The 21632-nt window shown below is 49.0% G+C and overlaps 1 protein-coding gene across 1 annotated transcript in view; it reads left to right on the top strand.

Annotated features, from left to right (window-relative positions):
- Positions 1 to 7892, top strand: part of LOC124009244 (MAP kinase-interacting serine/threonine-protein kinase 2-like) — a 33766-nt gene extending 25874 nt beyond the window's left edge. The window contains exons 10-12 of the mRNA XM_046320841.1: positions 4601 to 4795; positions 5763 to 5927; positions 6627 to 7892. Coding sequence (XP_046176797.1) covers positions 4601 to 4795; positions 5763 to 5927; positions 6627 to 7016 — 750 coding nt within the window. The 3' untranslated portion in view covers positions 7017 to 7892. The remainder of the gene's footprint in view (positions 1 to 4600; positions 4796 to 5762; positions 5928 to 6626) is intronic.
- Positions 7893 to 21632: the final 13740 nt, after the last annotated feature.

The following is a 21632-nucleotide window of genomic DNA, read 5'->3' as shown; positions in this document are numbered from 1 at the left end:
TGGTTTCTGGTTGTTGTGGGCCCTGGGGGTAGTAGCTAGCTAGAATCTACTCTTCCCTTCAGCCCACTGCTAGTGGTTTCTGGTTGTTGTGGGCCCTGGGGGTAGTAGCTAGCTAGAATCTACTCCTCCCTTCAGCCCACTGCTAGTGGTTTCTGGTTGTTGTGGGCCCTGGGGGTAGTAGCTAGCTAGAATCTACTCCTCCCTTCAGCCCACTGCTAGTGGTTTCTGGTTGTTATGGGCCCTGGGGGTAGTAGCTAGCTAGAATCTACTCCTCCCTTCAGCCCACTGCTAGTAGTTTCTGGTTGTTGTGGGCCCTGGGGGTAGTAGCTAGCTAGAATCTACTCCTCCCTTCAGCCCACTGCTAGTGGTTTCTGGTTGTTGTGGGCCCTGGGGGTAGTAGCTAGCTAGAATCTACTCCTCCCTTCAGCCCACTGCTAGTAGTTTCTGGTTGTTGTGGGCCCTGGGGGTAGTAGCTAGCTAGAATCTACTCCTCCCTTCAGCCCACTGCTAGTGGTTTCTGGTTGTTGTGGGCCCTGGGGGTAGTAGCTAGCTAGAATCTACTCCTCCCTTCAGCCCACTGCTAGTGGTTACTGGTTGTTGTGGGAGCTTATTCCCTCCTGATTCCAGGAATCCTCCAACCAAGATTTTGACTTACTTATTTTCAGGTGGACCAGTTCAACAGTATGATGACAGACTGACTTATTCAGGTGGACCAGTTCAACAGTATGATGACAGACTGACTTATTCAGGTGGACCAGTTCAACAGTATGATGACAGACTGACTTATTCAGGTGGACCAGTTCAACAGTATGATGACAGACTGACTTATTCAGGTGGACCAGTTCAACAGTATGATGACAGACTGACTTATTCAGGTGGACCAGTTCAACAGTATGATGACAGACTGACTTATTCAGGTGGACCAGTTCAACAGTATGATGACAGACTGACTTATTCAGGTGGACCAGTTCAACAGTATGATGACAGACTGACAGTGGCTACAGCCTCATCATATCCAGACTGATGCTGACATGAGGAAATGTATCAACCCAGACCTCCATGGGTTGATAAATTTGATTTCCATTGATACATTTTGTGTGATTTTGTTGTCGGCGCATTCAACTATTTAAAGAAAAAATATTTAATAAGAATATTTCATTCATTCAGATCTAGGATGTGATATTTTAGTGTTCCCTTTATTTTTTTGAGCAGTGTACATTTAAACTCAGTTTTTCACAATTCCTGGCATTTAATTGTCGTAAAAATTCCCTCTGTGGTCAGTTAGGATCACCACTTTATTTTAAGAATGTGAAATGTCAGAATAATAGTAGAGAATGATTTCAGCTTTTATTTCTTTCATCACATTCCCAGTGGGTCAGAAGTTTACATACACTTAGTATTTGGTAGCATTGCAATGTGATGTGACCACAGAATCACTGATGTGACCACAGAATCACTAGCCAACAAGACCAGTAACGAACAGCACAATCACTAGTCAACAAGACCGGCAACGAACAGCAGGAAAGAGATCTAATATGCTACAACTAGCATGGGATGCTAATATGGCTAGGATTATCATCAACTAGCATGGGATGCTATTATGACTAGGATTATCAACTAGCATGGGTTGCTAATATGACTAGGATTATCATCAACTAGCATGAGTTGCTAATATGACTAGGATTATCATCAACTAGCATGGGATGCTATTATGACTAGGATTATCAACAACTAGCATGGGATGCTAATATGACTAGGATTATCTCTTCTCCTCACCTCTTCTCCTCACCTCTTCTCCTCACCTCTTCTCCTCACCTCTTCCCCTCACCCCTCACCCTTCGCCCCTTCGCCCCTTCGCCCCTCGCCCCCTCGCCCCTTCGCCCCCTCGCCCCTCGCCCCCTCGCCCCTCGCCCCCTCGCCCCCTCGCCCCTTCGCCCCCTCGCCCCTTCGCCCCCTCGCCCCTCCTCGCCCCTTCGCCCCTCGCCCCTTCTCCTCGCCCCTTCTCCTCGCCCCTTCTCCTCGCCCTTCTCCTCGCCCCTTCTCTCTCGCCCCTTCTCCTCGCCCCTTCTCCTCGCCCCTTCTCTCGCCCTCGCCCCTTCTCCTCGCCCCTTCTCTCGCCCCTTCTCTCGCCCCTTCTCCTCGCCCCTTCTCCTCGCCCCTTCTCCTCGCCCCTTCTCCTCGCCCCTTCTCCTCGCCCCTTCTCCTCGCCCTTCTCCTCTCGCCCCCTTCTCCTCGCCCCTTCTCCTCGCTCGCCCCTTCTCTCGCTCGCCCCTTCTCCTCGCCCCTTCTCCTCGCCCCTTCTCCTCGCCCCTTCTCCTCGCCCCCCTTCTCCTCGCCCCTTCTCCTCGCCCCTTCTCCTCGCCCCTTCTCCTCGCCCCTTCTCCTCGCCCCCTCGCCCCTTCTCCTCCCCTTCTTCGCCCCTCCTCGCCCCTTCTCCTCGCCTCGCCCCTTCTCCTCGCCCCTCTCTCCTTCTCCCCCTTCTCCTCGCCCCTTCTCCTCGCCCCTTCTCTCGCCCCTTCTCCTCGCCCCTTCTCCTCGCCCCTTCTCCTCGCCCCTTCTCCTCGCCCCTTCTCTCGCCCCTTCTCCTCGCCCCTTCTCTCTCTCGCCCCTTCTCCTCGCCCCTTTCTCCCCTTCTCCTCGCCCCTTCTCCTCGCCCCTTCTCGCCCCTTCTCCTCGCCCCTTCTCCTCGCCCCTTCTCCCCTTCTTCTCTCGCCCCTTCTCCTCGCCCCTTCTCCTCGCCTTCTCCTCGCCTTCTTCTCCTCGCCCCTTCTCCTCGCCCCTTCTCCTCGCCCCTTCTCCTCGCCCCTTTCTCTCGCCCCTTCTCCTCGCCCCTTCTCCTCGCCTTCTTCTCCTCGCCCCTTCTCCTCGCGCCTTCCTCGCCCCTTCTCCTCGCCCCCCTTCTCGCCCCTTCTCCTCGCCCCTTCTCGCCCCTTCTCTCGCCCCTTCTCCTCGCCCCTTCTCCTCGCCCCTTCTCCTCGCCCCTTCTTCTCCTCCTCCTTCTCTCGCCCCTTCTCCTCGCCCCTTCTCCTCGCCCCTTCTCCTCTCCCCTTCTCCTCGCCCCTTCTTCTCCTCGCCCCTTCTCCTCGCCCCTTCTTCTCCTCGCCCCTTCTCTCGCCCCTTCTCTCGCCCCTTCTCCTCGCCCCTTCTCCTCGCCCCTTCTCCTCGCCCCTTCTCCTCGCCCCTTCTCCTCGCCCTTCTCCTCGCCCCTTCTCCTCGCCCCTTCTCTCGCCCCTTCTCCTCGCCTTCTCTCGCCCCTTCTCCTCGCCCCTTCTCCTCGCCCCTTCTCCTCGCCCCTTCTCCTCGCCCCTTCTCCTCGCCCCTTCTCCTCGCCCTTTCTCCTCGCCCTTCTCTCGCTTCGCCCCTTCTCCTCGCCCTTCTCCTCGCCCCTTCTCCTCGCCCCTTCTCCTCGCCCCTTCTCCTCCCTTCCTTCTCTCGCCCCTTCTCCTCGCCTTCTCCTCCTTCTCCTCGCCCCTTCTCCTCGCCCCTTCTCCTCGCCCCTTCTCTCGCCCCTTCTCCTCGCCCCTTCTCTCGCCCTTCTCCTCGCCCCTTCTCCTCGCCCCTTCTCCTCGCCCCTTCTCCTCGCCCTTCTCTCGCCCCCTTCTCTCGCCCCTTCTCCTCGCCCCTTCTCCTCGCCCCTTCTCCTCGCCCCTTCTTCTCCTCGCCCCTTCTCTCGCCCCTTCTCCTCGCCTTCTCCTCGCCCCTTCTCCTCGCCCCTTCTCCTCGCCCCTTCTCCTCGCCCCTTCTCCTCGCCCCTTCTCCTCGCCCCTTCTCCTCGCCCCTTCTCCTCGCCCCCTTCTCTCGCCCCTCTCGCCCCTTCTTCCTCGCCCTTCGCCTCCTCGCCCCTTCGCCCCTTCGCCCCTTCGCCCCTTCGCCCCTCGCCCCTTCGCCCCCTCGCGCCCCTTCGCCCCCTCGCCCTTCTCCTCGCCCCTTCGCCTCGCCCCTTCTCCTCGCCCCCTTCCTCGCCCCTTCTCCTCGCCCCTTCTCCTCGCCCTTCTCTCGCTTTCTCCTCGCCCCTTCTCCTCGCCCCTTCTTCCTCGCCCCTTCTCCTCGCCCCTTCTCCTCGCCCCTTCTTTCTCGCCCCTTCTCCTCGCCCCTTCTCTCGCCCCTTCTCTCTCTCGCCTTCTTCGCCCCTTCTCTTCGCCCCTTCTCCTCCCCTTCTCTCGCCCTTCTCCTCTTCTCCTCGCTTCTCCTCCTTCTCCTCGCCCCTTCTCCTCGCCCCTTCTCTCGCCCCTTCTCCTCGCCCCTTCTCCTCGCCCCTTCTCTCTCGCCCTTCTCCTCGCCCCTTCTCCTCGCCCCTTCTCCTCGCCCTTTCTCGCCCTTCTCCTCCCTTCTCCTCGCCCCTTCACCTCGCCCCTTCACCTCGCCCTCCTCACCTCGCCCCCTCACCTCGCCCCCTCACCTCTTCACCTCGCCTCTTCACCTCGCCCCCTCACCTCTTCACCTCGCCTCTTCTCCTCACCCCTCACCTCTTCTCCTCACCCCTCACCTCTTCTCCTCACCCCGTCTCGTCTCCTGATCTGTTGTGAAAAGACTAATGTAAAAAAGGCCCCAGTTGGGCTGCATGTGTAAATGCAGACATCTGTCTCTGGTCTCTCCCCAGTGTGGTTCAGCAGAGTACATGGCTCCGGAGGTGGTGGAGGCCTTCAGTGAGGAGGCTACGATCTATGATAAGCGCTGTGACCTGTGGAGTCTGGGGGTCATCCTGTACATTATGCTGAGTGGGTACCCTCCCTTCGTAGGGCGCTGTGGCACCAACTGTGGCTGGGACTGGGGAGAGCCCTGCCAGGAATGCCAGGTAAGATACGAGCTACCACAAACAGTTGTCTACTACAACACACTAATATCACTGCTACGACTACTACTGCTACTACAACACACTAATACCACTACTACTACTACTACAGCACACTAATACCACTACTACTGCTACTACAACACACTAATACCACTACTACTACTACTACAGCACACTAATACCACTACTACTACTACTACAGCACACTAATACCACTACTACTGCTACTACAACACACTAATACCACTACTACTACTACTACAGCACACTAATACCACTACTACTACTACTACAGCACACTAATACCACTACTACTACTACTACTACAGCACACTAATACCACTACTACTGCTACTACAACACACTAATACCACTACTACTGCTACTACAGCACACTAATACCACTACTACTACTACTACTACAGCACACTAATACCACTACTACTGCTACTAGTAGTAGTGATCTTACATCCTGCCAGTCAGTTAGGGATCTTACATCCTGCCAGTCAGTTAGGGATCTTATATCCTGCCAGTCAGTTAGTGATCTTATATCCTGCCAGTCAGTTAGGGATCTTACATCCTGCCAGTCAGTTAGGGATCTTACATCCTGCCAGTCAGTTAGTGATCTTATATCCTGCCAGTCAGTTAGTGATCTTACATCCTGCCAGTCAGTTAGTGATCTTATATCCTGCCAGTCAGTTAGGGATCTTACATCCTGCCAGTCAGTTAGGGATCTTACATCCTGCCAGTCAGTTAGGGATCTTACATCCTGCCAGTCAGTTAGTGATCTTATATCCTGCCAGTCAGTTAGTGATCTTACATCCTGCCAGTCAGTTAGTGATCTTAAAGCCAGTTTGGCCAGACCAAAACAACCAACAAGAACAATCTCCAGAACATGCTGTTGGAGAGCATCTTCTTAAATCCAGAACTGTCCCCAAACCCAGTCTCTCTCTTGGCTTCTCTCCAGAACATGCTGTTTGAGAGCATCCAGGAGGGGAAGTACGAGTTCCCTGAGAAGGACTGGAAGCAGATCTCCTCTGGAGCTAAAGACCTCATCACCAGGCTTCTGGTCAGAGACGCCAAGAACCGCCTCAGTGCTGCTCAGGTCCTGCAGCACCCCTGGGTCCAAGGGGTACGGTTCTTATCTGTTTGTCTCTCTCTCTCTGTCTCTGTCTCTGTCTCTGTCTCTGTCTCTGTGTCTGTCTGTCTCTCTCTCTCTCTCTGTCTCTCTCTGTTCTTGGGCACAGGGACTATGGTGGTCTGTATGAAACACGTAGGTATTACACACTGGGTCAGGGAGAAATGTTAGTGAAGACACTTGTCAGCTGATTGGGGCATGCTCTAAGTAGGTGTCCTGATAATCCATCTGGCCGCTGTGCCTTGTGAATGTTGACCTGTTTATTAAAGGTCTTACTCACATCTGCTATGGAGAGCAAGATCAGTCGTCTGGAACAGCTGGTGCTCAAATGCATGGTTCAGTGTTGCTTGCCTCGAATTTAGCTCATCTGGTAGGCACTGTGCAGCTTGTGGCTGGGTTTCCCTTTGTTGCAAAGCCATGATAGTTTGCAAAGCCCTGCCACATCCAAGGAGCGTCAGAGCCAGCGTAGTAGGATTTGAGCTTAGTAATGTATTGCCGCTTTGACTGTTTGAAGGCTCTCATTCTGTCTGGCTCTCTTTCTCTCACTTGTCTGTCTCAATCTTTGTTTTGGTCTCTCAGTTCAGCTCTCTGGTTTTTAACTATAAGATGGAGCAACTTTGACTTCCAATGGAAGGGACAAAAGGTAGCTGCCTAGAATTCATGACCTAATCATTCATCCGTCTCTTCCCTCAGTGTGCTCCCAACACCGTGCCCTCCAGGCTGAACCACAGAGGCAGCAGAGCCCAGGACCTGACCTTCTTCGCTGGCCAGGCTGTGGCCGTCACCCGCCAGCTAGCTGAGCAGGACGAGAGCGACCGTCAGGAGAGAGAGGACCGCAACGAAGATTCTGAGGAAGAAGGGTCGTTGGGGTCCCTCTCTCTGTCCCCCTCGCCCCACCACATGGCTACCAGCACCACTGCTAGCTGCAGCCTCAGCCCCCAGAGCTCCCTGCGCCCCCTCTCCCCCTCATCCTCTCGGCTGGCCCGGCAAAAGAGGAGAGGGCCCCCCCACACAGGGCCAGTGTGTGCCTCGGAGCTCCGGCAGCTCCTTGCACCCCTGGTCATCATGGAGGACTGTGCCTGAAACCTCTAATAACCGTTAAACTGACCGACCAACTGCAAACCTAACCTGATAATGCTCCTGAAAATTCACTGCTCATCTCCTCCTCCCACCTCTTTTCCTCTCTACCCCCTCCCATCATCTTTCTCATCACTAAGCCACACCTGCAATACCTCAGTGGCTTGGATGATGATGGGGATGTGGTCATCGCAGCACTTAAAGAAGCACATTGACCCTCTGCCTAATTTGAAGACTCTTCTACTCTTGGGGTAGGGGAGGGAGGGAGGGGAAAGGGATTTTGAAGAGTGGGTCATCCCGCTCTGAATTGAAAACTTCATCAACCAGCTTCATCAGATATACTAGAGGCCAAGTGGGTTCAATGAGTTGGCTAGATAACAAGTCGAAATAGACATTGATTTTATTGTTAATATAAAAAAAAAAGCTAAACTTGGATATGTTTTTGTTTGTTTGTTAAATCAATTCGACATGCCGTTTTTCAAGTTTATCTTTCTACAAAATAAAACGTATCAGAATATGTAGGCACGTTAGCTGGCTAACTCCTTTATAGTATACCCCTCAGGACCTTCCCTCTACTTCAGTCTACGAGGATGGCCCAGCTGTCCAGCTAGCAGCAGGATGGCCCAGCTGTCCAGCTAGCAGCAGGATGGCCCAGCTGTCCAGCTAGCGGAGTGGCTCACTCAAACCCTTCCTGCTTGTTGTAGTGGGAGCTCAGGTGGCCTGATACCCGGGCCCGGCCGATAGGCTAGCTAACTCTTTACGAGGCAGCTAGGCTAGCTAACTCTTTACGAGGCAGCTAGGCTAGCTAACTCTTTACGAGGCAGCTAGGCTAGCTAACTCTTTACGAGGCAGCTAGGCTAGCTAACTAACTTTACGAGGCAGCTAGGCTAGCTAACTCTTTACGAGGCAGCTAGGCTAGCTAACTCTTTACGAGGCAGGCTAGGCTAGCTAACTCTTTACGAGGCAGCTAGGCTAGCTAACTCTTTACGAGGCAGCTAGGCTAGCTAACTCTTTACGAGGCAGCTAGGCTAGCTAACTCTTTACGAGGCAGCTAGGCTAGCTAACTCTTTACGAGGCAGCTAGGCTAGCTAACTCTTTACGAGGCAGCTAGGCTAGCTAACTCTTTACGAGGGCTAGGCTAGCCAACTCTTTACGAGGCCGCTAGGCAGCTAGGCTAGCTAACTCTTTACGAGGCAGCTAGGCTAGCTAACTCTTTACGAGGCAGCTAGGCTAGCCAACTCTTTACGAGGCCGCTAGGCTAGCCAACTCTTTACGAGGCCGCTAGGCTAGCCAACTCTTTACGAGGCCGCTAGGCTAGCCAACTCTTTACGAGGCCGCTAGGCTAGCCAACTCTTTACGAGGCCGCTAGGCTAGCCAACTCTTTACGAGGCCGCTAGGCTAGCCAACTCTTTACGAGGCCGCTAGGCTAGCCAACTCTTTACGAGGCCGCTAGGCTAGCCAACTCTTTACGAGGCCGCTAGGCTAGGCCAGCCAAGGCTCTTTACGAGGCCGCTAGGCTAGCCAACTCTTTACGAGGCCGCTAGGCTAGCCAACTCTTTACGAGGCCGCTAGGCTAGCCAACTCACGAGGCCGCTAGGCTAGCCAACTTTACGAGGCCCTAGGCTAGCCAACTCTTTACGAGGCCGCTAGGCTAGCCAACTCTTTACGAGGCCGCTAGGCTAGCCAACTCTTTACGAGGCCGCTAGGCTAGCCAACTCTTTACGAGGCCGCTAGGCTAGCCAACTCTTTACGAGGCCGCTAGGCTAGCCAACTCTTTACGAGGCCGCTAGGCTAGCCAACTCTGACTATCTAGTACCTCCTCATTGCTGGGATTTAACAAAGTCCAAACAACATCTCACCTGTTATCATTATTTCTGCCCCTTGAACCACTGCTGTTGTGGTGGTACTATCGATCCATTATCTGAGATCTGAGCCGTTCTGATTGACATGTTGTGGCCACTGACTGGCATATAGGGAATAGGGTGCAGTTTGATGCAGTCATTGTTGCCGGCTGTAATAGGGAGACATGGACACTGCCGAAGTAGCCTGAGCTGAAGTTAAGCTTAGCCTAGACCTGGACTAAAGATTACTTTCAATGGAGAATCCTTTAGTCATGTTTCTTAGTCCAGGACTAGGCTTAATTATCTGTGTCTGGGAAACCGGCCTTAAATTGGTCTGAACCCAAGAGAGTCCCAGCAACCAAGATACTTAAAACTTTAACACAACCTATTTTCCAGCAGATACCTCAGGACCGAGAAATATATAGAGAGAGCTTGGGGGGGGGAGGCTTCACCAGGTATCAATACAACTGTTATTGACTCTCCAGGTATCAAGAGCAGTCAAAGAAAGACGAGGGGAGAGATCCTCAGTTTCTTTTCTTCAAATCACACGATCAAACGATCTACATTCTAAGAGCAGAAGTTTTAAAGGCCTTGGTAACACCTGACAATGGTCATAATCTGTCATGTTGAGGACAAGTCGGTTAATGTATAATCAAGGCCTTGGTTGACTGCCTTTTCAGTGTGTCCAGACGAGGCTCCAGCATGGCTAGCTGGCTGGTGGGATTCCAAGAAAACTAAATTAACCAGTTGTAGAACGAATGCCCAGGGCCATGTGCTTTCGTCCCATATCAGGCTTGTACTGTGGTTATAACCAGCTGCCCAGATCAGTCTAGTACTGTGGTTATAACCAGCTGCCCAGATCAGTCTAGTACTGTGGTTATAACCAGCTGCCCAGATCAGTCTAGTACTGTGGTTATAACCAGCTGCCCAGATCAGTCTAGTACTGTGGTTATAACCAGCTGCCCAGATCAGTCTAGTACTGTGGTTATAACCAGCTGCCCGCCCAGATCAGTCTAGTACTGTGGTTATAACCAGCTGCCCGCCCAGATCAGTCTAGTACTGTGGTTATAACCAGCTGCCCAGATCAGTCTAGTACTGTGGTTATAACCAGCTGCCCAGATCAGTCTAGTACTGTGGTTATAACCAGCTGCCCAGATCAGTCTAGTACTGTGGTTATAACCAGCTGCCCAGATCAGTCTAGTACTGTGGCTATAACCAGCTGCCCAGATCAGCGTAGCTCTGCTTATCTTGTGTATAGGAATGTCACATGTCGCTATAAAATAAAGGTTACTACTGCATGACCTAAAGCAACAACGATATGTTATTTGAAGTTCTCAGTCTTTCTCAAAATCTAAATGATTAATTTTGGGGCCAATGAGGGAAAGCATTCCAAACAACAGATCTTAAAGGATATGAAGCAGATGTGAATGATAAACTCATACGTTTTTATTTTAGGTGGGTTCACTCCCAAGAACTCCTAGGGTTGTGTCCCAAAGGCACCCTATTCCCTATGTAGTGCACTACTTTAGACTAGAGCCCTATGGAACCCTATTCCCTATATAGTGCACTACTTTAGACTAGAGCCCTATGGAACCCTATTCCCTATTTAGACTAGAGCCCTATGGAACCCTATTCCCTATTTAGACTAGAGCCCTATGGAACCCTATTCCCTATATAGTGCACTACTTTAGACTAGAGCCCTATGGAACCCTATTCCCTATATAGTGCACTACTTCAGACCAGGGCCCATTGGGCACTATACAGGGAATAGGGTACGGTTTGGGACGGTTCTCTACTATACTGTGCCAGGCTGCTGTTTCTCCGGCTGTTAAGCTTCTGTTTTACTGTTGTTTTAAAGTTTCTACATTGTTGATGGAACAGACAGTGGTTCTGTGTTCCGGTCCAGAGAATAGTTCTATTATTGAACTCTCTGGTTGATGGAACAGACAGAGTGGTTCTGTGTCCCGGTCCAGAGAATAGTTCTATTATTGAACTCTGGTTGATGGAACAGACAGAGTGGTTCTGTGTCCCGGTCCAGAGAATAGTTCTGTTATTGAACTCTGGTTGATGGAACAGACAGTGGTTCTGTGTCCCGGTCCAGAGAATAGTTCTGTTATTGAACTCTGGTTGATGGAACAGACAGAGTGTTTCTGTGTCCCGGTCCAGAGAATAGTTCTGTTATTGAACTCTCTGGTTGATGGAATAGTATGTTGAGCAGGGAGCGCTAAATGAGATGAATATGGTTATTTAACTTCAGTGTTTGTCTCTTGTTCAGATCAAACTACAAACCGTTTGTTTTATAGTTGTTCTTTGTGCTGGTAACGGCGTTGAGTAATTGTGTGTCTCAGAAATCTAGCGTAGGGCCGTCTTAAGCCAGATCCATCCGTTTGTTTAATCCTGAATGTGGACCACAAAAGGAATCTACTACAGTATGTCTGGGAAGACCCTAATAGACACAGCCACACAGTTCCTGCTCTAACATAGACCAGTCTAGCCTAAGTGAAGCATTTCATGTAGAATCCAAGGCTACAACCAGTCACCAGCTTCATAAGCAGTAGAAAAACAACACCCCTCTGTGTGTTGGACAGAGCCTGTCAGGATAGATGGCAGTATGTTGACCCTCTGTGTGATGGACAGATCCTGTCAGGATAGATGGCAGTATGTTGTGTGTTGGACAGATCCTGTCAGGATAGATGGCAGTATGTTGTGTGTTGGACAGATCCTGTCAGGATAGATGGCAGTATGTTGTGTGTTGGACAGAGCCTGTCAGGATAGATGGCAGTATGTTGTGTGTTGGACAGAGCCTGTCAGGATAGATGGCAGTATGTTGACCCTCTGTGTGTTGGACAGAGCCTGTCAGGATAGATGGCAGTATGTTGAGTGTTGGACAGATCCTGTCAGGATAGATGGCAGTATGTTGTGTGTTGGACAGAGCCTGTCAGGATAGATGGCAGTATGTTGACCCTCTGTGTGTTGGACAGAGCCTGTCAGGATAGATGGCAGTATGTTGTGTGTTGGACAGAGCCTGTCAGGATAGATGGCAGTATGTTGTGTGTTGGACAGATCCTGTCAGGATAGATGGCAGTATGTTGTGTGGACAGAGCCTGTCAGGATAGATGGCAGTATGTTGTGTGTTGGACAGAGCCTGTCAGGATAGATGGCAGTATGTTGTGTGTTGGACAGAGCCTGTCAGGATAGATGGCAGTATGTTGTGTGTTGGACAGAGCCTGTCAGGATAGATGGCAGTATGTTGTGTGTTGGACAGAGCCTGTCAGGATAGATGGCAGTATGTTGTGTGTTGGACAGAGCCTGTCAGGATAGATGGCAGTATGTTGTGTGTTGGACAGAGCCTGTCAGGATAGATGGCAGTATGTTGTGTGTTGGACAGAGCCTGTCAGGATAGATGGCAGTATGTTGACCCTCTGTGTGTTGGACAGAGCCTGTCAGGATAGATGGCAGTATGTTGTGTGTTGGACAGAGCCTGTCAGGATAGATGGCAGTATGTTGTGTGTTGGACAGATCCTGTCAGGATAGATGGCAGTATGTTGTGTGTTGGACAGAGCCTGTCAGGATAGATGGCGGTATGCTGTGTGTTGGACAGAGCCTGTCAGGATAGATGGCAGTATGTTGTGTGTTGGACAGAGCCTGTCAGGATAGATGGCGGTATGCTGTGTGTTGGACAGAGCCTGTCAGGATAGATGGCAGTATGTTGACCCTGAGAAGTAGGACTGAGCCCTGAGAAGTAGGTCTGACCTCTTGAGCCCTGAGAAGTAGGTCTGAGCCCTGAGACATAGGACCCTTTATTTTATTTTATTACCTTTGTTTAACAAGGTCAGTTAAGAACAAATTCTTATTTTCAATGACGGCCTACCGGGGAACAGTGGGATTTGTACCTTGTCAGCTCAGGGATTTCAACTTGTAAACTTTCGGTGACTAGCTCAACGCGCTAAACACTAGGCTACCCTGCCGCCCCACACAGAGAGAGGTCCACGTATATTTTTGCTATGATATACATCATATTCCTAACTGCAACTCTATTTTTCTAACATGTAAAGCCTGTTTTCAGATGAAACGTGATGAAGCCTTTTGTTTTTAGTAATAAAATGGTATAATTCAGTTCATGTTCCCTCGTTGCTAAGATACACCCTCACTGTTCTGTCAGCCTGCCTGATGGGTAGCCTGGAATCCAGGGTGTGTTAACATTCCACTCCTTGCCACTGTTTGGCATGACGAGGATTGGCAAGGAGTGGAATGTTAGCACAAAGATTGCTGGATTTCAGGCTACGTGTCGGTCAGCCTGTTGGAAACCGTTCAAAAACACAAATATTGTCATAATGACCGTGAAACACTTTTAAATTAGGTTTTTAGTTTTGAAAAAGTCCCTGAAAAATTAAACGCCTTGATTCAATTGAACCTGAATCATTTTTTCCATCTGAAAATGGAACTAGCAGATCTATCCAGATGTCTCCTTTACTTTCTTTTGGCACAATGCATTTTTAGTTATGACCCTCACTAACGTTCAGTTGTCGTGGCCCCCAGTCTGTTCTGGTTATGATGTTCAGTTGTCGTGGCCCCCAGTCTGTTCTGGTTATGACCCTCACTAACGTTCAGTTGTCGTGGCCCCCAGTCTGTTCTGGTTATGACCCTCACTAACGTTCAGTTGTTGTGGCCCCCAGTCTGTTCTGGTTATGATGTTCAGTAACGTTCAGTTCAGTTGTCGTGGCCCCCCAGTCTGTTCTGGGGCTCATCAGTCAGTCATTTTGATCTTTCTGTTTGGTCCACTGTGTGCTTGGTTCACTCAGCAGCCTGTAGACGCATGTGGGGAGGGAATGAAAATCGAACTGCAAAACAGCAGAACAATGGATGTCAAAAAGCACTTTGTCATGACAGACCTCAACTCAAACCATTTTCTCCATGCTGTTGCAAAAACAATTTTGTATTGTACAATTCTTTTTTTGGGAAAAAAAAATGAAATAAATTGAATCCACAGAAAGAAAGATTGTCTTGTTCTGTCGTCCTTTGACTCTGAAATTCACTTCCTGCAACTCACATGTCAGCCTTCAGAACTCTCAAACGCTCATCTTTGTCTCCCGCTGTCAGTCAATTCCTGTCTGCCAGCTGGCCCGGCTTCACGTGTCTCTGAATAGTAAGAACTACATCTGGTAATTACCACTGCTTCCCATGCATGCCGTTCATGGAGCAGCAGGTAGCTACTGATGTCCTGTCACCCACCCTTCTAACCAGCCTCTTCCTCGTGTCTCCTGTTCAATCAGCTGCACCACAGCCTCCTTGTGCTCCATCATTGATCAATCACGTACCTTCCTACTGGATCATCGTTGTTGCTGACTCATATTGTCTCGTGCTCCTTATCAGACGTGGAGGTTTGAGCGGTTCATCTGATTGACGAGTAACTCCAGCCCAGTCCTCCACCTGGAAACTGTTGGAAGCATAACGTGATGTGCCACTGCTCTTCGACGATATCAAATGCTGAGCAAACCTATCCATATCTATTATTGTCATCTTAATGAGTGTGAACTAACCTTTCTTACAGAGTTGAGTTTATTTATCCAGGTACAACAGAAACGCATGGTGGTTAAGATGTGCTGTACCAGATGTAGCCAACTGCTCTTTTTCAACTGCCGGCACACGGCTTTATCATTTAATGTGCACTGCAGTATTGTAGTGTGTAGCCTCATAGGGAATTGATTTGGGTTTTAGTGTATTAAATAACAACGTAGGGCTCCAACTCTGGTCCTGGAGAATTACTGACCATGCATCCTTTCATCCATTAGAATAGTGATGACAGAAATACAGAGTAATCATGGTTATTCAGGGCCCCATCTCCTCACCCTTCCTCACCCCTCTCCTCATCCTTCCTCACCCTTCCTCACCATTCCTCACCCCTCTCCTCACCCTTCCTCACCCCTCTCCTCACTCCTCTCCTCATCCTTCCTCACCCTTCCTCACACATCACAAATCGAGCATGTTTGGGATGCTCTGGATCCGCGTGTACGTCAGCATGTTCCAGCAGCTTCACACAGTCATTGAAGAGGAGTGGGACAACATTCCACAAGCCACAATCAACAGCCTGATCAACTCCATGTGAAGGAGATGTGTCATGCTGCATGAGGCAAATGGTGGTCACACCAGATACTGACTGGTTCTGATCCACACCAGATACTGACTGGTTCTGATCCACTTCCCTACCTCTTTATTAAGGTATCTGTGACTAACAGATGCAGATCTGTATTCTCAGTCATGTGAAATACATAATGCATTAATTTAAATTGACTGATTTCCTTATATGAACTGTAACTCAGTAAAGTCTTTGAAATTGTTGGGTGTTGCGTTTGATATTTTTGTTCAGTGTAGTTATGGGAACAGAATTGTATGGAGGCCGGGTCAGGGGAGGGTTTGGCCGGGGGGGCTTTGCTTGGGTCATTGCGCTCTAGACACTCCTTGTGACGGGCCGGGCGCCTGACCTCGGTCGTCAGGTGAACGGTGTTTCCTCTGACACATTGGTGCAGCTGGCTTCCGGGTTAAGGGGGTGGGTGTTAAGAAGTGCGGTTTGGTGTTTTGGAGGACGCATGACTCGACCTTCGCCTCCCGAGCCCATTGGGGAGTTGCAGTGATGAGACAAGATCGAAGAAAATATACATTTAATAAATTGATGACAAAATGACCAGAAAGGCGGCCAAAATCTCTCTTCCTCTTCTCCCACTGCCGGCCACTGGGCTTCTTCTCTACATCTAGGGAATAGGGTGCTATAGAGGGAATAGGGTGCTATAGAGGGAATAGGGTGCTATAAAGGGGGAATAGGGTGTTATAGAGGGAATAGGGTGCTATAGAGGGAATAGGGTGCTATAGAGGGAATAGGGTGCTATAGAGGGAATAGGGTGCTATAGAGGGAATAGGGTGCTATAGAGGGAATAGGGTGCTATAGAGGGAATAGGGTGCTATAGAGGGAATAGGGTGCTATAGAGGGAATAGGGTGCTATAGAGGGAATAGGGTGCTATAGGACTACAGAGGGAATAGGATGCCATCTCCGATGCTCCCTGTGTGTATCCACTGAGCTACGATGGAATCCTGTGTCTGTGATGCTTCCCATGTTGTCCTCACTCAGTGATCAGTAAATATGTCTGTAGGTTCGGTTGCTCCGTCTGGCTGTTCAGCACTTCATGGTGGCTGACTGTTAGGCTCTGGCGCCCTCTGGTGTTCACAATGTGATTCTGCACCAACTATGTGTTTTCAACCAGTAGAACTTTCTCCTAACAGTTACGTTTTACATGTTACTAGCAAAAAAATATTTCTAATCCATTATTATACCTTTGGATACGTTGATACCTTTTTAAAAACTAATATTTTGTCTAGATTACGAGATCAAGTCTTAGTCAACCCATATGAAATGCAAAACTATTTATTTTGGTAAAGAAATGAATTAAATTCTGAATAATCCATGTAGATTTATTGGATGATGGAGACTGAGGAAGTGTTAGACCAGGGGTCCCCAAACACTGCGTTAGACTGTAACAGCACCAGCAGGCCGCCAGCTGAGGAACCAGAACCACAGCACTACATTTATCCAGAACCCTGCCATAAACAGCACTACATTTATCCAGAACCCTGCCTTATCCAGAACCCTGCCATAAACAGCACTACATTTATCCAGAACCCTGCCATAAACAGCACTACATTTATCCAGAACCCTGCCATAAGCAGCACTACAATTATCCAGAACCCTGCCATAAACAGCACTACATTTATCCAGAACCCTGCCATAAACAGCACTACATTTATCCAGAACCCTGCCATAAGCAGCACTACAATTATCCAGAACCCTGCCATAAACAGCACTACATTTATCCAGAACCCTGCCATAAACAGCACTACATTTATCCAGAACCCTGCCATAAACAGCACTACAATTATCCAGAACCCTGCCATAAACAGCACTACATTTATCCAGAACCCTGCCATAAACAGCACTACATTTATCCAGAACCCTGCCATAAACAGCACTACATTTATCCAGAACCCTGCCATAAACAGCACTACATTTATCCAGAACCCTGCCTTATCCAGAACCCTGCCATAAACAGCAGTACATTTATACAGAACCCTGCCTTATCCAGAACCCTGCCATAAACAGCAGTACATTTATCCAGAACCCTGCCATAAACAGCACTACATTTATCCAGAACCCTGCCATAAACAGCAGTACATTTATCCAGAACCCTGCCATAAACAGCACTACATTTATCCAGAACCCTGCCATAAACAGCACTACATTTATCCAGAACCCTGCCTTATCCAGAACCCTGCCATAAACAGCAGTACATTTATACAGAACCCTGCCTTATCCAGAACCCTGCCATAAACAGCAGTACATTTATCCAGAACCCTGCCATAAACAGCAGTACATTTATCCAGAACCCTGCCATAAACAGCACTACATTTATCCAGAACCCTGCCATAAACAGCACTACATTTATCCAGAACCCTGCCATAAACAGCACTACATTTATCCAGAACCCTGCCAGAACAGCAGTACATTTAAACAGAACCCATTTATCCAGAACCCTGCCATAAACAGCAGTACATTTATCCAGAACCCTGCCATAAACAGCACTACATTTATCCAGAACCCTGCCATAAACAGCACTACAATTAACCAGAACCCTGCCATAAACAGCAGTACATTTATCCAGAACCCTGCCATAAACAGCAGTACATTTATCCAGAACCCTGCCATAAACAGCACTACATTTATCCAGAACCCTGCCATAAACAGCACTACATTTATCCAGAACCCTGCCATAAGCAGCACTACAATTATCCAGAACCCTGCCATAAGCAGCACTACAATTATCCAGAACCCTGCCATAAACAGCAGTACATTTATCCAGAACCCTGCCATAAACAGCAGTACATTTATCCAGAGCCCTACCATAAACAGAGCACTACATGTAGCCAGTACATAAACTCAGACATAATAAGCCAGTAGGTCCCAATCATAAGAATACAAAAACAAAGCATTAACCATTTCCCAAATTGAATTCACAAACTGGTGATCTAAAGTTTGTGCAGACCGCACCACCCTCTGGAGAGCCTTGCGGTTGAGATGGTGCAGTTGCCGTAGCATACAACACGACAGGATGCTCTCAATTGTGCATAAAAGTTTGTCAGGGTTTTCGGTGACAAGACACATTTTTTCAGCCTGCTGAGGTTGAAGAGGTACTGTTGCATCTTCTTCACCACACTATCTGTGTGGATGGACCATTTCATTTTGTCTGTGATGTGTACATCGAGGAATTTAAAACTTTCCACCTTCTCCACTACTGTCCCTTCGATGTGGATAGGGGTGTGCTCCTGAAATCTACGATCATCTCCTTTGTTTTGTTGATGTTGTTTTGTAGGTTGTCTCATTGTTGTTGGTAATCAAGCCCACAACTGTTGTGTCATCTGCAAACTTGATTATTGAATTGGAGGCGTGCGTGGCCAGGCAGTCATGGGTGAACAGGGAGTATAGGAGGAGGCTGAGCATGCACCCTTGTGGGGCCCCAGTGTTGAGGGTCAGCGAAGTGGAGATGTTGTTTCCTACCTTCACCACCTGGGGGCGGTGAAACCTGTCTGCTGTCTCTGCAGTTTGTTAGAATGTGTTCTAGAATGTGATTTGGTTCTCTAAGATGTTCTGGAGCAGTCAAAGCTGAAGCTGGAGGAGGACCACCCAGAGCAGGAGTCAGAGCTGAAGCTGGAGGAGGACCACCCAGAGCAGGAGTCAGAGCTGAAGCTGGAGGAGGACCACCCAGAGCAGGAGTCAGAGCTGAAGCTGGAGGAGGACCACCCAGAGCAGGAGTCAGAGCTGAAGCTGGAGGAGGACCACCCAGAGCAGGAGTCAGAGCTGAAGCTGGAGGAGGACCACCCAGAGCAGGAGTCAGAGCTGAAGCTGGAGGAGGACCACCCAGAGCAGGAGTCAGAGCTGAAGCTGGAAGAGGACCACCCAGAGCAGGAGTCAGAGCTGAAGCTGGAGGAGGACCATCCAGAGCAGGATTCAGGAGATCAGTAGGATGGTCAGTTTTACAAGGGTATGTTTGGCAGCATGAGTGAAGGATGCTTTGTTGCGAAATAGGAAGCCAATTCTAGATTTAACTTTGGATTGGAGATGTTTGATGTGAGTCTGGAAGGAGAGTTTACAGATGGGGTATATTGTGTAGGCTGAAGAGGTCTTCTTCACCTTGCTGTCTGTGTGAAGGGACCATTTCAGGTTGTCAATGATGTGCACCCCGAGGAACTTGAAGCTTTTGACCCTCCACTGCGGCCCTATCGATGTTGATGTGGGCGTACTCTCACTGCTGTCTCTTGTAGTCCATGATCAGCTCCTTCGTTTTGTTGAGGGAGAGGGTATTTTCCTGACACCACTGGAACACCTACGTGAAAATGCTATTAATTGACTACAGCTCAACACAATAAGCTAAGGACCCTGGGACTGAACACCTCCCTCTGCAACTGGATCCTAGACTTCCTGACTGGCTGTCCCCAGGTGGTAAGGGTGGTAAGGTAAGGGTAGGTAACAACACATCTGCTGTGCTGATCCTCAACACGGGGCCCCTCAGGGGTGCGCCCTCAGTCCCCTCCTGTACTCACTGTTCACCCATGACTGTGTGGCACAACTCCAACACCATCATTAAGTTTGCCGACGACTCAACAGTGGTAGCCTAGTGGTTAGAGCGTTGGACTAGTAACCGGAAGGTTCTGAGTTCAAACCCCCGAGCTGACAAGGTACAAATCTGTCGTTCTGCCCCTGAACAGTTAACCCACTGTTCCCAGGCCGTCATTGAAAATAAGAATGTGTTCTTAACTGACTTGCCTGGTTAAATAAAGGTAAAATTAAAAAATAAAAATAAAAACAAAGGAGATGATTGTGGACTACAGGAAAAGGAGGACCGAGCACGCCCCCATTCTCATCGACGGGGCTATAGTGGAGCAGGTTGAGAGCTTAAAGTTCCTTGGATTTGTCATGACTGTCCAGTGAGGATCACAATGGGTCAGATCAGCTTGGCAATGGCTGACAATAACCAGACCCTCTCCCACCCGAAAAGGGGGGAGGAGGAGGAAACTGTGGGGGTTTTTGACACCGCCATGCCCGGTCGTAAATTAAGCAGGAGTATGTAAGTGTTTTTGTTAAGATACAAATGTGATTTTAGGAGTCGTAGGAGAAGTTCTAATCATATCCTTTGCACATTAAGTAGCCACTCCCTGAGTGAGGTCAGAAGAGCGTGTCAGACGGACAGAGCCGTCCCCTTTGGCCAGAGTGCATAAAAAGCCTTGGTAACGAAATTAACTTGAGACCAGAAAAGTATAGAGTGGTAGCTTCCTGTTGGAAATGGTTGAAACTTTGAACCTCAACGAGGTGAAGAAATTAACTCACCTTCCTTTAGGCCAGAGAGACGAAGAGCTGCAGCTCATGTCCATCGTGGTCCGAATCCTGAATACTAACACGAGGAGGAAGAGGCGATAAACTCCCCCTCTCAGTCAATCACTGGTACAGCTGATTAGCTGTCTTATGTCAGATATCGAGAAAAGCTAAGTGAGACAATCCTACTATACTCATCAATGGGAATCGTCCGCATGGCTGGTTATCTTCCAGAGTGAACAACAGTAGAAGATGGGAAAGGGATAAAAGGGGAACATTATAACTATTCTCTTATAAACCATATACTTATGGTTTAAATCAAATCAAATCAAATTTTATTTGTCACATACACATGGTTAGCAGATGTTAATGCGAGTGTAGCGAAATGCTTGTGCTTCTAGTTCCGACAATGCAGTAATAACCAACAAGTAATCTAGCTAACAATTCCAAAACTACTACCTTATAGACACAAGTGTAAAGGGATAAAGAATATGTACATAAAGATATATCAATGAGTGATGGTACAGAGCGTCATAGGCAAGATACAGTAGATGGGAGAATAGTTATATAATGTGTATAATGTGTCCCTTTTACTCACCCCCCTCCATCTATTTTGTAACATGCTGTCATATCTTGTCAGTCCACTAGGGACTTTTGTCTCATGTAAGTGTGTGAATATTCTGTATTATTATTTAGTTAGCTAGTAGATAAATGATTTAAACCAATTTGTGTAGTACTGAATAATGAGCCAGGCTGGGGGTTTTTCAGATCCAAGAAGGTTATGACTGGTCAGAATGACGATATGATAAGAGGGAATGATTAATAAGATGACTGTTTATCGATTAAATAGATATAGACCTTATAGCGTTTAATTCTGGAGATAGTAACTTGTTAACAACTTCTTCCCCAAATCCTAATGAGTTAAATCCTACATGATTAATTTAATCTGGTAACAATTAAACCTAGTTAGTGGATTAAATAAATAACAGCCATCAGATTAATGAAAGTAAAGTCACAACAGTATCCACATCACCAACAAACTACCATGGACCAAATACACCAAGACAGTCGTGAAGAGGGCACGACAAAGCCTATTCAGGAGACTGAAAAGATTGGACCCGGGTCCTCATCCTCAAAAGGTTCTACAGCTGCACCATCGAGAGCGTGGTCTCCAACCGCAAGGCACTACAGAGGGTAGTGCGTACAGCCCAGTACATTACTGGGGCCAAGCTTCCTGCCATCCAGGACCTCTATACCAGGAAGTGTCAGAGGAAGGCCCTAAAAATTGTCAATGACTCCAGCCACACAAGCCATAGACTGTTCTCTCAGCTACCGCACGGCAAGCGGTACCGGAGCACCAAGTCTAG

This window comes from Oncorhynchus gorbuscha, linkage group LG22, assembly GCF_021184085.1.
Source record: "Oncorhynchus gorbuscha isolate QuinsamMale2020 ecotype Even-year linkage group LG22, OgorEven_v1.0, whole genome shotgun sequence".
NCBI lineage: Eukaryota > Metazoa > Chordata > Actinopteri > Salmoniformes > Salmonidae > Oncorhynchus > Oncorhynchus gorbuscha.
This window is presented reverse-complemented; position numbering and strand designations above follow the sequence as displayed.